Raw genomic sequence first — 16,437 nt, 5'->3', positions numbered from 1 at the left:
ATGGAATAAAATAATTTATTAACATGATAAATTTATGATATTGTGCCACTACCATTCTAGACCTAACTCTTCCCCCCTCTTTTCTTTTTTTAAGATTTTATTTATTCATAAGAAACACAGAGAGAGGCACAGACACAAGCAGAGGGAGAAGCAGGTTCCCTGGAGGGAGCCGGATGTGGGACTCAATCCCAGGACCCCGGGGTCACGCCCTGGGCTGAAGGCAGATGCTCAACCACTGAGCCACCCAGGTGCCCCAGCTCTGCCCTTTTCATGCCACCCTATCAATTCAAGCTCCTCTGGGGTGTCCAGTGGTGACACTTCCAGATGAGTGAACCACAGCAGCATAGCAGTGAAGTGAAGGCAAGTCACCATCCTGGGTGGAGCAGAACTGAGCACTCCAGAACAACGATTCTTTTACCATCAATAATAGCTACTGAGTGCTCACTGAGCACCAGACTTCCCAGGAACACTACCCACATGGCCTGGGCCCCACGCCAGGCCATTTATATCAGAATTCCTGGAGGTGGAGCCTTAAGACACACACAGGTGTATGTGTGCGCTTGTGTGTGTTTAAAGCTTTCCAGGTGATTCTAATGTGAATCTAGGGTCAAGAGCCACTGAAATAACCCTTTGAGAGAGGAACCATGATAAATATCCATTAAACAGCATTGGAAAACTGATGCTCGGAGACCAGGTAACTAGCTGGCAGTCAGGCAGTGGTGACTCATGTTCCACCTCTTGGCCACCTGTGTTGGCATGCCCCTCCTGAGATGCAGAGCCCACACCACGTAACAGGCACTCAGACACTCCCAGTGCCTTTCTCAGACTGTTCCAGATCCCCCTCTGCCTTTTCCAAGCACCCAACAAGGTTCTCTCTCTGGCTACATTTGTGACCCAGATTTGACCTCCACGAACCCAAAGCGGCCTGAGATGGAGTCTCACTTTCCCAGGACTGAGGGATACACGCCCAAAGTCAGAGCAATCCACAGAACAACTGGACCTAATTAAACAGATCTCAACTTAATGACAGGAAACAACAGAGTTGATGATCTTCATTAGAGGCTGCTGGCTGCCCGTGAAGAAGCTGGAAAGCAAACTTTCAGGGGCTCTTAAGGCCATCGACCACGGAATTATAAGGCTGAAAATAAATCTCTCCTGCCTGAGGCACTGTGACCCTGCTGGACCGTGCCCACTAGCAGGGCAGACAAAGGAGGGCAATGTTTCAATCCATCATATGATCTAGGGCATTCGAGGAGATCTGGGGGCCAACCTCCGACTTGGTATCTCCACAGAGAAGTGTGAGGCAAGCAACCAAACTCACACTCAGCCCTTTGGCTCAATCCGGCTTCTTCCGCACACAGCTGTTGCCATTCTAAGCAACGGCTACTCCCTTCTTTCAGGTGCTCAGACCATAAACCTTGGTGTCATATTGATTCCTCTCTCACATCTCATACATCCAAGCTGTTGACACAACACATTGGCTCTCACTTCAAAATACCCCCCTAACCTCCCCACTGACACCCAATCCAGGCCGCCATCCTCCCTCGCCTGGATTTCCTGCAAAAGCCTCCCAGTGGCACGCTGCTTCCATTCCGTACTTGATGCCGCGGTCCCTTTCCGACACAGCAGAGGGAGTGACCTCATGAAAATACAAATCCGATCATGTCATCTCTGTAAGTCCCTCCAGTGGCTCCCAGCAGACTCTCAGCTAAAAGTCGGAGCACCACACAACGGTCTACAAGGCCCTACCTGGATGATCACCCCTCTCCATGCTCTCCAACCGCAGCTCCCCCACACTCGTCCCACCCCAGCCAGGCTGGCTTCCTGGCACCCACCAGGAACTTGCTGTTTCCCCTGCCCGGATCGGTCTGCTCCAGCCTGGCTGGCCTCACTGTGATGCTTCCAGCAGGCCTCACTCTTCCTCGTTCTGCACCAGGACTACACCCTCCCACCCCACCCCCCAGGCCCCTCAGGTTCATTTGCTCAACCACCAAACCTGTAATAGTGCCCAGTACGCACGCGGTAAGTCGTAACTAAATATGTGTTGGATGAACAAGTGGATGTACCCCAATCTCAACTCTTGGTCACTAGATGGGTGGGGCTCACTGTGATGCCTTTTCAGAGGTAGGTCTCCCCTGGAGCGCAGTCACCTGCTACTGAATTGGGTCCCAGCATAATTCTGGCCTGCCCGGCTCGTCCCGGGAGGAATTCCATCCAGAAGAACAGCTGCGAGCAACTTGCTTCCAAAGTGTGTGCTCGTGTACAACTTGATCTACCCGGCTGCTGAGAGGTGTTAAAGAAGCAGCACCAGGCCCCTGGTTTCCACAGAAGCAACTTTTTCTGGCTGTATGTGCTGCCGTCTTCAGAACATTTTATTCATTTTCGACTTGGGGATTTTGTCCAGTGGACGGGCTGGTGGGGAAGAGGGATGGTAGGCTGCCCCATTCACAGAGCCTCTCAAGGTGACCTTCCCAAACCCTCAAACCACAAACTCTGTGGTTGTGGGACAACCTGGGGTTCAGAACCCGTACACCTTAGACCGTACACCTTAGACTGCCGAGCTCCACGTCTCACTGCTTGGAGTTCCTGGCGGCCTGTCATCCCCACTTACTCTTACTTTCCCTCCTCTTTGAAAAGCCGGCCCTGCCAACTGCAACAAACAGCATTTAAAAATATCTTGCTGGATTATACAGCCCTGCTTTCTAAATTCCTCACAATGCCTGTCTCTGTCCCACATAGTATAAAGACGGGTGTAGCGTATTTAATTTTTTTTTTCCTAGCTGCTCCCCTACTATAAATACCCAAGTCTGGGTGGGCGGGCTTCAAACACTGGCTGCATGAGGTCACCTTCGGAGCCGATCTCAGCACTGTGCTGGCCTGCCAGGGTCTGGACACAGCTGTTGAGCACTGAAGTGCTGGGTCGGCCAGAAGGAGACAGAACTTATCCTTCTGATATTGGGGGGGGGGGGGGAGGGAGCAGGGGAGATCTCTAATACAGTAATTGCAGTTAATCCCAATATGGAAAAGGATGGTTGTTTAGTCCTGCTACCCAGCCAGGTCTTCAGAGAGCACGTCCAGCTCCATCCCGGGCTGTTTCTTTCCCAAGGATACTAATCACGGGGCCTGACCTTAGGAAAATGATTTCACAGTGTCCTTGTGGGGTCTAGAAACATTATCAGAGACAGAAGGGCCCATGGAGAATGTAGCCTGACCTTTTCACACCACAGATAAAGCAACAGGAGAGCCAAGAAGACAGTGATTCACTCCAGGTCATGGAGGGGCCGCACTCCCAACACAGAATCTTCTGGATCCAAACCCTCTGTTCTCCAAACTGGACGGTCCTAGACGCTTGTACATGAGATACTTGCTCGGTGCATGAGCTTCAGCTTGTGTTTATTAACAGCTCTCCTCACAGAAAGTGCCAATTTTCATAATTTAAAAGACACAGGCTAAAAAAATTTTTTTTTTAATTTTTAACAAAAGCTTGGCCTCAGTTGTAGGGATGGTTTCCATGCACTGAAAGGCTTGTTTTGCCCTCTCTGGGGTCCAATTTAATCCCTTCCTGCCCTAATGTTGTCTACCTGGTGCTTCCAAGTTGAGTTTCCCTATTTAATTTTTCCATCATGGACCTGAACCCACCCCCACCCTCCTCACTTCTGGAAAAAAATGGACTCCAAATCATTAAACACAAATGACTGTGTGTGTGTGTGTGTGTGTGTATATATATTTCATTCATGATCTTTTTCAAGTGATAATAATCCTCCACTGGGGTCAGGAAAAGGACTAACAGTGGAGTTATTAGCTAGGCCATTAATGACCTATCACATTTTATTACTGTCACTGGAGTTCAGCTGGACTCCAGGGAGTCCAATCCAGATGGTGGATCGGGTGGTTCCACAAGATCAGACATTTAACAAGACTGAAATCTTTATCAACGCTCTGGAAACACCTTCCCCGAGAATTGGCAAGTGACTGAACCTCTCTGAGAACCGACCTACTGCTACTTTCCAAAATGATCAACTCTAAACTAGAAATTGAACCTAGCAAGTCAGACTCATAAACGAAGAAAGTTCTGGAACCCTATTATCTTATCCTGTGTTATGGGCCCTCTCCACCTCCAGGGTTTAGACTCCTGCTTTGGCAAGAGTTAATCCAACGGCCACATGGAACAAGCCCATCAGCCCTGACCTCCGTTTGGTACTGGGATCGCTTTGGCCTGAAATGCTCTGTTCAGGGCCCTGGGAAGAAAGGCCGAGTCCGAAGCCAAGTCAAATGGGAGAAGTGGGGCTGAGTGAAGCATTGTTCTCCACGCCCTCTCAACCCAAGTCTGCTAGGTTAGTCGTCTCTGGTTCCTTGTGCTGCTGGGACAACGGATGGGGGCATCACTGAGGCCAAGCTTTCAATCAGCTGGAGGGGTAATGGGAGGTCTGGGGCTGTGGTTAGGATGCACTGGGGAGCAGACACACTCGATTTCTGAATTATAAAAATGAGTATTGGAAAGCACTCTTCCTGCACGCTGGCAGGCTTCTGAACATCTGGATGAAAGATGTGGGAAAGTTGTCCTTTTCACTGTGTTATCTGCTCTGCTCTCCCTGTTACGTGCCTGAACCTTCTGGCCAAACAGGGTTGCCTGCCGTTCTCTTGGGTTCCAGGTCTTTGCGCACATCGTTCTCCCTGTCTGGAAGCCTGCGTGCTCCCCGCACTGCCTCGCCGTCCCTGTCACGGCTTGGCCTGCCCAAATCCCACTGGCCCCAATGCCACATCCTCTAGGAAGCAGCCCTGTGTCCCTGCCAGCCAGCCAGGCCTCCTCTCTCTCCCCACTTGGTGCTCTCAAGTCACCAAAAGCCCCCAGGTCCCCATCTGTAGGGGAGACATTGCATCCACCTCGCAGGAGGGCTTGGGAGTGGGAAGCTCCCAAGTGGGACAGCGCCCAAGAGCCACGCAGGGCAGTGGCCCGCGGCAGGTGGAGGCCGTCCTCGCAGGCCCAGGGCAGCGACCCCAGACCTCCTTGTGGGGATCCGCTGTGCGCTCTGCTTTCCCTGCTGGATTCTCCGCTCCCTGACGGGCAGCATCAGCGCCTGTCCTCCTCCGATCTGTCCGCCTCGCCCGTAGCTGGCTCTCGGGAAGCAGCCGGGTCCCGGGCTTCCTCGGGCTGTGCTCCTTAAGCTGCTCCTCCCGGTTTGGCGTGCGGCTCCAAACGTGCCGCCAAAGCTGCAAAACCATTTAGGCCTCTTCTAAAACAAGCAAGAAGACCACAAAGTATGTTTACGTGACAGGCCAGCAAAACACAAAACACCTGCTGTCCTGTGGCTCGGGACTTGGCAGCCGCGACATGCGCAGCCCAGCCTCCGCAGAAGTGCTCCCTGGGGCCCGAGCTGCGGGCTGGCACCGCCGCGGTCATTTGTGCATGGGCTCGGGCAGCGGGCTAGCGGCCAGCCGGCTTCACCCAGGGGACCGTCGAAGCCACATGACCGAGCAGGCCGCCAGGGTGCTTTCTCACGATTCCACAACTTCCTTCTACCTGTTAGTCACCAAGGAAAGCCTTGTGATGAACGCTCGTCACCCTGCGATCTGGGTCACGGTCCTCCCCTGTGCTACAGCCTCCCACCACGACAAAAACAAATAAGACCAGCATGTTCGACACGAGTCTGCAAAACTACAGCGATAATTAGAATTAATATTTGATGTGCCAGGCAGAGTACAAAGTTCCTTGCAGAGGCTTTTATTAAATCCTCATACTCATCCTGTGAAGTCGGGTGCTCTTTCCAGTCCTATTACAGAGCAGCATTTCTCAATCAGCGGTGATTTCGCACCCCACCCCCCCCACCCCACGGGACATCTGGCCAGTTCTGGAGACGTTTCTCATTGTCACAGCCGGCAGCACGGGGCATGGGGGATGCTACTGGCATCTAGTGGGTAGAGGAACCTCCCGCCGCCCACGACTGCTCCCCCAACAGAAACCATCCGGTCCCAAATGTCAACAGTGGCGAGGGTTGAGATCCTGTTCTAGAGAAAGAGACTAAGGCACAGAAGCTAACCCGCCCAGGGTCTCACAGCTCCCAAGCGAGGGTGCCGCCGAGGTCACCCGGCCTGGAGCACCGACCACACACCGGGTGCACCGCCCCACACAGGGGAGCCAGGCCCTCATTTTACAGAAGATCGACAGAAACTTGGAGCGACTTACTTGAGGCAAAGCAACCTGGAGCCCAACTCAGACTCCAAAACCAACGCACTTGGGCGCTTGCTAAGGGGCCGCATCTCTCCCCGGGCATCCAGCACCCAGCCTTCGCCCTGTGGAGGCAGCGCCCTAGCAGAGCCTGAGATGGTGAAGGCTTTTCTGCCAACTGCAGAGCCAGTGCGCTGAGCTCCCAGAGGGCAGTGGCCTAAACACAGGCGCCCTCGGGGTACTTTTCCTACTGTGCTTCCTCCTCCCCTGAACTGACTCACTCCCTGTAAGAGTTGGCCAGTGGAGGCCGCAGCTTTTCCACTCAGCTGGGCTCACTGATCACCAAGCAGCTGACACTTGTAAGGCCCTCCCCGGGCAGGCGAGCCCCTGCCCCCCCCCCCCCCCCCCAGGAGCAGCGGTCGAGGCTCCTCCAGACAGACAGCACCAGCCGGCCAGGGCATTTAAGCAAAGTAACACAGACTCCTGCGGAGGAAGAGCCGTGCCTGGGTTGTTTTTTGTGTGTGTGTGTGTTTTTTTTTTTAAAGATTTATTACTTATTCATGAGAGACACAGAGAGAGAGAGAGAGGCAGAGACACAAGCAGAGGGAGAAGCAGGCTCCCTGGGGGAGCCTCATGCCGGACTCGATCCCGAGACCATGCCCTAAGCTGAAGGCAGATGCTCAGCCACTGAGCCACCCAGGTGCCCTGTGGGTCTTCACCGGAGAAGCACAGGCCTAAAGGCTTGAGCACTACGGGGCTTGGTCCTGGCACGGCTGTGACCTCACTGTCAATTCCAGGAAAGGGCATCCTGTTTAATGGATTTTGATGGGTCCCCTTACCGGGTCACGGGTGAAAAACTGTTTAAGGTGCTGCACAAAGTGTCGAAGTGCGGAAACAGGCCAAAGCGTCCACCCACCGTCCTGCCTGGCAGGGCCGGATTCGGACAACCTGAGGATTATGAGCGGGGTGTCCCTGGCTTGTCTTGGAACTTAGGTGGCACTCGTGGATCCCAGGAGCGTCTCGGCAGTCAACTGCCTCGGTTCCTTCGCAGGTTGGAGGCAGGGGGGTGGAACCTCCTCTGAGCAAGAGTCATCAACCAAGATAGCCCTCTGGGGTAGCTGCGGGCAAGGGGCGGGTCGTGGTGCTGTTCTTAGGGGAACCGGCTGCCTCGGTCTCTCAACTCAGCCCTCCTGTAGACTCATTTGCTGCCCAGCAGACTTTTGCTGTGACTAAGTCACACTTCGGGTACTGCACCCTGAAGGAACCCCCTATTTACCTTTGAAACCCCTCCATTTACATCCATGAATCACAGCTGGCCTCGGGAACTTTGCGAGAAACGAGGGTATCAAAGGCTGAATGATGTGCCTAAGACTTGGAAACCCCCCACAACGCTGCCTCTATTCATCAAGAACTTGGAGTTCCCTGCCTCGGTATAAAAGGGGGAAGGTTCTTCTGTGGTGTAATCAGTTATTCGCCTGACAAGTACTATGCACCAGACACCGGGTGAGGCACGAGGTGGGTAACAACGAGCTCACAGTTGGGTGGGAGACACAGACCCAAAAGCAGGAAATGCTACAGAGCAAATGCTCTGGGTGCTGCAGGAACATCGCGGAGAGGCGGGGGTGGGGGGGTGGAGGAGTCAGGTAAAGCCTTCTGGAAAAAGCAGAACAACCCCACCTTGTTCCTCTAACTACTTGGGGCTGGGGTTGCATTTCTCAGGCATGCAAGGGGGTGAAAAAAAATAAGTTTTCATTTCCAAAGCTTGCTTTGTTTCAGTGTTACCAGCTCCCTTGGCTTCAATAAAATAGCCCAAGAGAAGCTGCCCTCCCCCCCTCAGACTAACCAGGTGTGGAAACTGATTACATAGCAACCAGCGGCTCAATTAACCCTTGCCCCTTTGTTGATGACGTCAGGGAAACCTCCTGATGGTCTCCTGCTAACTGCGTCCTACAGCTGGGAGAACAGCTCGTCTCCGCTGTAGATGCAGCCCTTTTATTTCTTGGCTGTGAATGAGACTGTTGGCACTTGCTTCAGATGACAGAAAACTGAATAATTCAGAAAAGTCCTCAGCCACTATGTTTTGCTAGAGTCTTCGATGGCAGTGGTATTGCTACACTGCCTATTGCTTGTGAGTCACCAGAGAGGCCCTCCCTGGCTGGCATTTAGATCAGCTCTAGCCACACTATCCCATTACCTTGTTTGTTTTTCTTTTAAATAACATTTAATATTAAGGGTAAATTCCTATTTGTCACTGGTTTATAAGCTTCATGGGAGGAGGACCCTCCCCCCACTCATCCACAGCACTTTTAGCAGTGATGGGCACAGGGTGAGTGCTCAGTAAATATTTGTTGAATGAACTGCTATCATTTACTATCGGCTAAGGTCTTTAAATCTATGATCTCACCCAATCCTCATGCCAACCTTATGAGGTATGTGCTGTCATTACCACCCATTTTCCAGATGACAATGGCTAAGAAATATGCCCCAGGTCACTCGTCTGAACAGCAGAGGTGAGCTCCAAACCCTCACTGGGACTTTGCACCCCTTACCGCTGTGATCCAGCTACCCTTGCGCACTTCCTGGTTACTGCTTTGAAGTAAGAATATTCTCAGCAGAAGCCTATCACCTCACACACAGTCCTGGGAATTGAAGAGGATTTTCTCAAATGCTTTGAACCCTCATGAAAGCTTCTAAGACAAAGACAGCCAAGAAGAAACCCAGGAGTGAGTCTCAGTTATCAAACTTCTACACAGATAGGAAAGAGTGGGCAGGGAGGAAGCGGGCAGTGAATGAGAGAAGTTTCTATTTTCTGCCAAGTCCATGCTTATAAATACTATCCTCTTAAAGTGGTTTCTCCAGCTCCCATAAGGAAGCCGCGGAAGTATCATCACTTAATGACACTGCCCTGGGAACACGGACGGACATCAATACCAAATGAGCAAGTGATCTATAGCTCCTGTTGCTCTATGAAGCTGAGATCATGTTGTATAAACACTGCACAACTTTTATCATCCATCTTGGGCTGAGCAAAACCATATTTGCCCAACACTCTGAGTAATGGCCAGGAATGGATGGATTAGAGCCCTTGAATTCCCGGTTGGAAGACATTAAAAGTTTAAGAGCCCCATATAGCTGAGTCAAATGCATGTGCCCATGCTGTATAATTAGCAGGCGCAACAGCAATAAAGATATAATTGAAAGGGAAGACCAGCAGGACGAGAACACGAACCGGCACCCTCCTCCCGGGTGTAGCCATTTCTCCCTTGGTCTTCAGCTGTGTAAACGGTCACCTGGCCGGCCATGGGGCTTCAGTGTGACAAAGGGCTTGGATCTCCCATTCCTCCCCTGAGCAATTTCTGCTTCCCTCTGAAGTCAGCTTTCAGGCATAAGTAATTCATTGCTCCTCTACTAAACATTCATTTTAGCTCATCTAAACAGACTTCATAAATCAGCCCGGTTATTGTTTACTGAGGCCACCCCCAGGATCTCATGTATAAAAAATGAGCATCCGTATTACTAAGTGGAAGCCAATGGTCACCTGGCCTGCAAGAGACTCCCCAGGAGACCAGGGGATGCACAGAGGGAGACTCTTGCTCCCAACATCCAGGGAGCTTTGCTCTCAGTCGCATGGAGTCCTGCTTGTCTTGACTACCAAGGCTTGAGAAGGATTGTTTGGAGTGGGGGAGGAAGGTCGGTTATGGGGTCAAAACCTCATCCTGTAAAGAAAATCCCAAGGAGTGATGACCCTAGCCAAGAAATGGCGCTTTGGGATAAGCCCTTCAGTGGAAGACACCTGTGTTCTAGCAATTTCTGGCTACTCTATCTACATTTTCAGGGGACCCTGGAGAGGCAGCTGTTCCTTCTAGCTTCAATTTGCAGTTGGAAAAACTGAGAAGTTCCTCAACCTGCTGGGCACCAGCTGTGCACGAAGGGCATTTTTGGTTCGGTCTGGCACCTACTGTTCCATTTTTGTTCTAGTCTGGTTTACAGGCTTGGGGCGTCAGTCTTTTCTCCTAGCGGGTTGACTTCTTTGAGCTCAGTCTGGGCCTCCCCCTCAGCCCAAAGTACAGGACTCTCCCCCGGGCTAGGACAGTGGGTGGAAACCCCCCTGCCCCCCACTTCTTCTCCTGGAGCTCATGTTCCCGGTGTTGATACCACAAACCCAGGACGCAAAGCACAATTATCAGCTGTGACATCATCAACACAGACTCCGGGCTGACCTCAACTCTGATCTAAGAGGAGGAAAATTAAAAGGCAAACGCTCTTCCACGCCAGGCATCTCCTCTGGTGGTGCCAGAATTAAAACCAAAACCAAGGAAGGGCTAAGCAAAAGCCATGCTGCTACATACAGATTATCTTCAAAATGAGGCCTGAGATGTCAGCTGCTGTCCCTGGAAACTGTGCTGATAAAAACGAAGCTGTTTTCCTCCCCCTCTGATGGCTAAAAGCTTGAACTCTGGAGCCTACCTCGCCTCAAATTCCAGCTTTGTCACTTAATATCTGTGTAATTTTGGGTAAATTGCTTAACTGGCGTGTACCTTGGTTTCCCCAGCAGTATAATGAGAATAAGACTATAGGGTACCTACCTTATTGGGTTGCTGGGATTTCCTGGGTTAACACATGAAATGCTAAGAACAGCAACTGACATACTGTTAAGTGCTCATTTAAAATTTTAGCTACTTGATGTCAAACCACATTTACATTTGACTCCCTTTTCAGTACCCACCTGGCCTCGTCCGCGGACTACTTGCTTGCCACTGAAGGCTGTTCCCAAAATGGCCTTCCAATCAGATTGCAAGGATGCCTCGCCATAGTACCATTCTAAATAATTTATGGTTTGCTGACTTCTGAAATTGGAGTCTGGTAGGCAGTTTGCTGTTAAACGTATGTCACACCCTAACCTTACCAGGGAGAAGGTCAAGTGCTTCCCTTCCACCCTTTGCACTGAAGCCCTGTCCTCCTTCAGAGAAATGCAACTAAGTACTCAGTGTGGTTCCCTTCTCAGAATGCACATCATGCAGTTTCCTATCCCCCACACCTCTTCCCCACTCGCCAGTTTACTGGGTCATCTTTTCTTTCAGGAAAGCCCATAAGATTGTGCATTTAATACAACACATGGGGCTTTAATCAATTGCTCACTTGACTGGTGACAGCTTAAGAAGTTCAGGCCCCTGGGAGTCCGTATGTGGTTCTCTTTCTGGAAAGGGGATTCAGGAGTCACCAGCTTCCACTGGCCTGAGCACAGGCAGTTAAGAACCCACCAGAACTTCTCCGCCTTCCAGGAGAAGGCCTGAAGTGTACATCCTTCAACCCAGCAAAGCCCAAGGCAGCTGCACCTGATCCTGGCTTTCCTGCCCCCTTCTTCCCATCCTACTGCTTGGGTGGACCCTCTGGCTGCTGCTATTGGGCTGGAGAGATCTAGGGTCAGAGCCACAGTCGATCTGCTCCGCTGTTGGGGAAAGACCACGCGAGACACGCAGTCCAGCAAGGCAAAGAGCAAGGCAGGAGGGGGTTCAGGAATGGCTTGGTCAAGAGCCTCAATCAGGGAAGAGCACCCAGGCAGTGACAACGCCACGAGGAACAGGATTGTCAGCTTTATCCTCCAAAAGCCAGTCGCCAGAAGAACTATCTCGGGCCAGAACCATGTCATGGACTCCACCCTGAGAACAAACGTCTTCTCTCTCCCAGGTCCTGGCACACCCCCCAGCGTCGTTCGCCCTAGGAAATGCGCCCGGTGGGGCAGCCCAGGGAGGGGGATGTCCCTCTCCCGTCCGTCCACCGTCCACCGCCGAGGCCCGCACGCTTACCGTTGGCGTTCTTGCCGCAGATGAGATGTTCGTAGGGCTGCAGGACGCCCCAGAGCTCGGCGTCGTTGTTGATGACCATCTCCAGGGCCTCGGCGGACACCTCCCCGGGCCCTCCCCCTCCCCCTCCGCCTCCGCCTCCCCCGTCGGGGCTCTGGCTGGCCAGCACCCGGGCCCGGATCTCCTCCACCAGGTTCTCCATGCAGGCGGTGAGCGAGATGGCCGCGTACTCGTGGATGCGCACGGAGATGCGGGTGTCCACCATCCAACGGAAGAAGCGGCCCACGGAGAAGGTGAGGCCGCAGCGCGCGGACTTGCCGCGGCGCAGCCCGTCGCCCGCGCTCATGCTGTACAGGGACAGCGCCTTGACGGCCGCCAGCGCGCAGCTCTCGGCCAGCGCCCAGCTGTGCACCAGGCGCACGGCGCTCTGCACCTCGAAGCGGGTGCACTTGGCGTGCAGCACGCTCAGGCGCTGCGCCTCGCGGGCCACGCGGATGAGCGCCCTGCGGAGCAGCCCGGCCAGGCGCCGCGCAGCCTCGGCGGAGAAGGGCGGCAGCCGCCGGCCGCCCGCGCCTTTGCGCAGCACCCGGGCCACGTCCCCCTCGGTCCAGGGGAACTCCTCCAGCTCGGGGAGGCGCGGGCAGCGCGAGAAGAGGTCGGCCACCTCGGGGTCCTCGGGCAGCACCGTGTTCACCGTGTCCCAGCTGTTGTGGCGGCTGTTCATGGAGCCGGAGTAGCACCACCAGGCCGCCCCGCGGTGCTGCTGCGCCGAAGAGGTGAGCGCCTGCGAGTTGGACTTGGACGACGACAGGCTGAGGGAGCGGCACGAGTCCCCGGCCCCATACCCGGAGTCCAAGGTCAAGTCCTCCAGCGTCTTCAGGGTGGAGCTGTACGTCCCGGCCATGGGGAGCGCGCCGGCCGCGGCCTCGCCGAGCGAGGGGCGCTCACGACTCCATGCTCCCCTCCCCAGCGGGCAGGAACGGGCTCTAGGCTCTCCGGGGCGCCCTCCTTCCTCTCGGCGGCCACATGGCGCGCCCGCGGGCCGCGGGAAGGTGCGCGAGCCTCGGGGCGGCCGGGGCGGCCGGGGCCCCCGCGCAGCTGTCAGCGCAACGGCCCCCGCCGCGCCCGCTCGGCCCCGCGGCGCGTCCACTGCAGCCTCCCGCCAGCGGAGCGTCCGTCCTCCGCGGGGAAGGGATCCCGAGCGAACAGGGCGGCGGCGGGGGGAGGAGGAGGAGGAGGTGGAGAAGGAGGAGAAGGAGGAGGAGGCGGCGGCGGCGGCGGCGGCGCGCGAGTCCGGGACCAGCCGGCGAGAAAGCGCTCTGCAAACTTCTGCTCGGCGCCGGCCGCCCGCGCCGCTGGGTACCCCGGCCGCCGCCGGCATGCAAATGACCCGGGCCGGCCCACCAATCACCGGCCGCGACGGGCAGAGGCTGCACCAATGAGCTCCCCGGGGGGCGGTCACTATGCAGATTTCGCGGGGCTGCGGGTGGAACCCCGCGGCGGAGGAGGCGGGGCTGGAGGCCGCGGGTCGCGGGAGCGGCGGGGATGGAGGGGATGGAGGGGATGGAGGGGATGGAGGGGATGGAGGGGATGGAGGGGATGGAGGGGATGGAGGGGATGGAGGGGATGGAGGGGGCGGGGCCCGCGGGCCTGCGAGCCACCCCGCGCCCCGGGAGGCGGCAGCCGAGACCCGGAGCGGAGGGGTCGGGCCTTAGGCGCGGGAGCTGACGGTTTAAAGAGAAATGGAAAGGAGAGGCCGGTGCGCGCTGCCCCCGCCCGCCGCGCAGCCCCCATCGAGCCCTCCGCAGCCGAGCCCCACCGAGGCTGGCGCGGCGCTGTGGGCCCGGGGGTGGGCGTGGGGAGCACAGCCGACTGGGGCGCGGGTGCACGAGCCAGGCACCCCACCTCTCGCCCGGACTTTCTGGCAGGCCTCTCCCGTTTCCCGAGATGAAACTCCATTTGTGTTTAGGGGGGCGGGGGGAGGAGAGACGCCTTTCTTGCTTCTCGCGAAACGGTCTGGTTTTCCTTACGTTGCCGTCCAGGTTCCTGATGACTGGGAGGGCCCCAGGTCTGTGGTCCCCTCCCTCCGCGCCACGGGAAACTAAGGCCGTTTTCTGGACGTGACTCCGGGGGAGAGGGTCCTCACTTGCATCCGAGGCTCACAAGGGTCGGGGGCCTCCCTGTTACAAGGGTACAGAGCTGCTGGCTGTCAGGGGGCTCCTTGGGGTGCGAGGGTGCGAGTGTCCCAGAGTGTGTGCACGTGAGAAATGGGCCCTGGCACTGGCCGGGCTCGAACCCCCGGCTGCGCCACCTCCTGACGGTGGCGTCCCCAGGGCCGAGCCCTGCGCCCCCTTGGGACTCGGGGTGGAATGGGTGCTGACCTCCGAGCAGCGCCGTTGTAAGTCAGCCTGGGTCCGGGCCTGTGTCCAGGAGCGGTCGGTGGGAGCGGGTGCACGCCCGGTCCTGCAGCCAGGAGCACACACGGGCTCCACCGCGCCTGCGCCCCGCGGGGCAACCGCAAAGTCCAGGAGGGGATTGTGCACGCGTCGCCCCCAGGTCAGCCCCCCGCGCTCCTGAATGGCTCCTTTGTGCGGCTCCAACCTCCGGCCGCGAGTTGGGTACGAACTAGAAATGTCTGGTTCGACTCTCTCCTTCGGACATTAATGGCCCCTTTCCCTGTGCAACTCCTTTTTCTCCTTAGCGCTCTGGCTTCATTTCTCCTTTCTTCGGGTCTGTCTTTATGCAATATCGCCGCCTCATGGTCAGAAGTGGGAACGGGGTCGAGGATGGAAGTGACCCGAAAGACGCAAAGTCCGCAGAGATCAAGTTCACAGAGGACACAGGATGGGACTACCTCCGCTAGAACTGAAGAGGTCAAATGTAGGTATTGAGGTTCAACGTGTCAAAAATTCGAAAAACAAATCCGATGCAATTTAAAACGTAGTCGGGGAAATCTAATTTTAGAGCAAATGTTGCCCTCTAATGGACGTTTGGAGGAAAGAAGTGGCCCACAGGGCGGAGGACTGGCTGGCTGGGTTTCTTCTTTTTGTTGTGCGCACCCTTAAGAAGCAGAGAAAATGTCTCAACTGGATATTTACAACAGGGAAAAGTCATCTGGGAATGAGCTAATGCCATTTATCTTATATTTAAATGACTTGATGACATAAAAGTGTAAAGATAAACATGCATACAGCCCAATTTCAGAGTCTTGTGGATATTAAACTACTCTGCAAAGATTTGTTCCATGAAATTCAGCCATGGAAAATACTACTGGAAAACTATTGAGTTTCATTAATAAATAAATTCCAAGGAGAGGAAAAAGATGGTTGGGAACCTATACGTTAAAAAAAGCACTTAAGGCATATCAACTAGTTAGTCATAATGTGTGGAATTTATTGGGATTTTTTTTTTAAGAATCAATAAACATTTGACATTATGAAACAATTGTAAATGAGGAACATCACCCAGATCTTTGCTATTATGAAATTATTGTGTTTTTTAATGTGGTAATGGTAGTGTGGTATGTTTATTAAATGTTACTGTCTTTTAGATATACATAGTGAAATGTGTGTTGTGATTTTTTTCATTAAAAAAAGGAAGTAAATTATTTTGGGAAGATCTGGTGGAGGGGACTAGAAAGTTATGAAAGATGGCTAAGACTGTAGATCTCTTGTCTTTCATACATTCACCAAAGTCTTCTATTGCCATCTTGAGGACAGGACATACAAAGTATACCTGGAGTGTGTCTCTGTGTTTTGTGTGATGGAGGTAGAAAGAAATGGAGGAAGAGAGAGAGAGAAAGAGGACAAGATACATTGGGCTATGTTAGAAATTAACCAACTGATTGATTTTCAGTTAATCGTTTAGGAAGTTGGCGGGCAGGGTGAAAAACTTTAGATCAAGAAAGAAAAGACATGGCTTCTTATACATATGTACGTGTGTGTGTGTGTGTGTGTGTGTGTGTGTTTAAGGCAATCCGCTGGTAATGTGCTTAATGTTAGGAATGCAAGTTATATTAGAAGAAGAGGAAATATCATCCCAACCCAAATCTGGCCCAAACATCATTTTTGGAGAAAAACAACTGTCACATATCTGGACACGTTAAAAAGAACATGATGAAACCATGGCAAATATTGGGAGAATTCCCAGTGGAGTAATTAAAAATCTGGGATTGCCCATGCAAAAATTACATAAGGGAAGAAGCTTGAAATAAAGTTTAGAAACTTTACACCTTGGCTGATGTCCTCATATTTTGTTATACAATTTTTTACAAAATCAAAATCAATCTGGAGATGGGGGCGGGGGGAGGGGGAATAAAATACCCTGGAATATATCTTGAAAGTGAAGATGCTGAAACTATTTAAGTACAGATAGAACTCTTGTACGAGAAAGACAGATTATGTCCATGAGAGTGGCCAAGTTTCAAATTAGTTTGTGGATCATTTTCGGTAAATTCTCTCAGTAATA

General features: G+C 53.6%; 1 protein-coding gene across 1 annotated transcript in view; it reads right to left on the bottom strand.

Moving 5' to 3' along the window:
* ABTB2 (ankyrin repeat and BTB domain containing 2) overlaps positions 1 to 12,874 on the bottom strand; it is a 166,956-nt gene extending 154,082 nt beyond the window's left edge. The window contains exon 1 of the mRNA XM_038563048.1: positions 11,974 to 12,874. Coding sequence (XP_038418976.1) covers positions 11,974 to 12,874 — 901 coding nt within the window. The remainder of the gene's footprint in view (positions 1 to 11,973) is intronic.
* Between the last annotated feature and the right edge of the window lie 3,563 nt (positions 12,875 to 16,437).

The sequence above is a fragment of the Canis lupus genome, chromosome 18 (assembly GCF_011100685.1).
Source record: "Canis lupus familiaris isolate Mischka breed German Shepherd chromosome 18, alternate assembly UU_Cfam_GSD_1.0, whole genome shotgun sequence".
Taxonomy (NCBI): Eukaryota; Metazoa; Chordata; class Mammalia; order Carnivora; family Canidae; genus Canis; species Canis lupus.
This window is presented reverse-complemented; position numbering and strand designations above follow the sequence as displayed.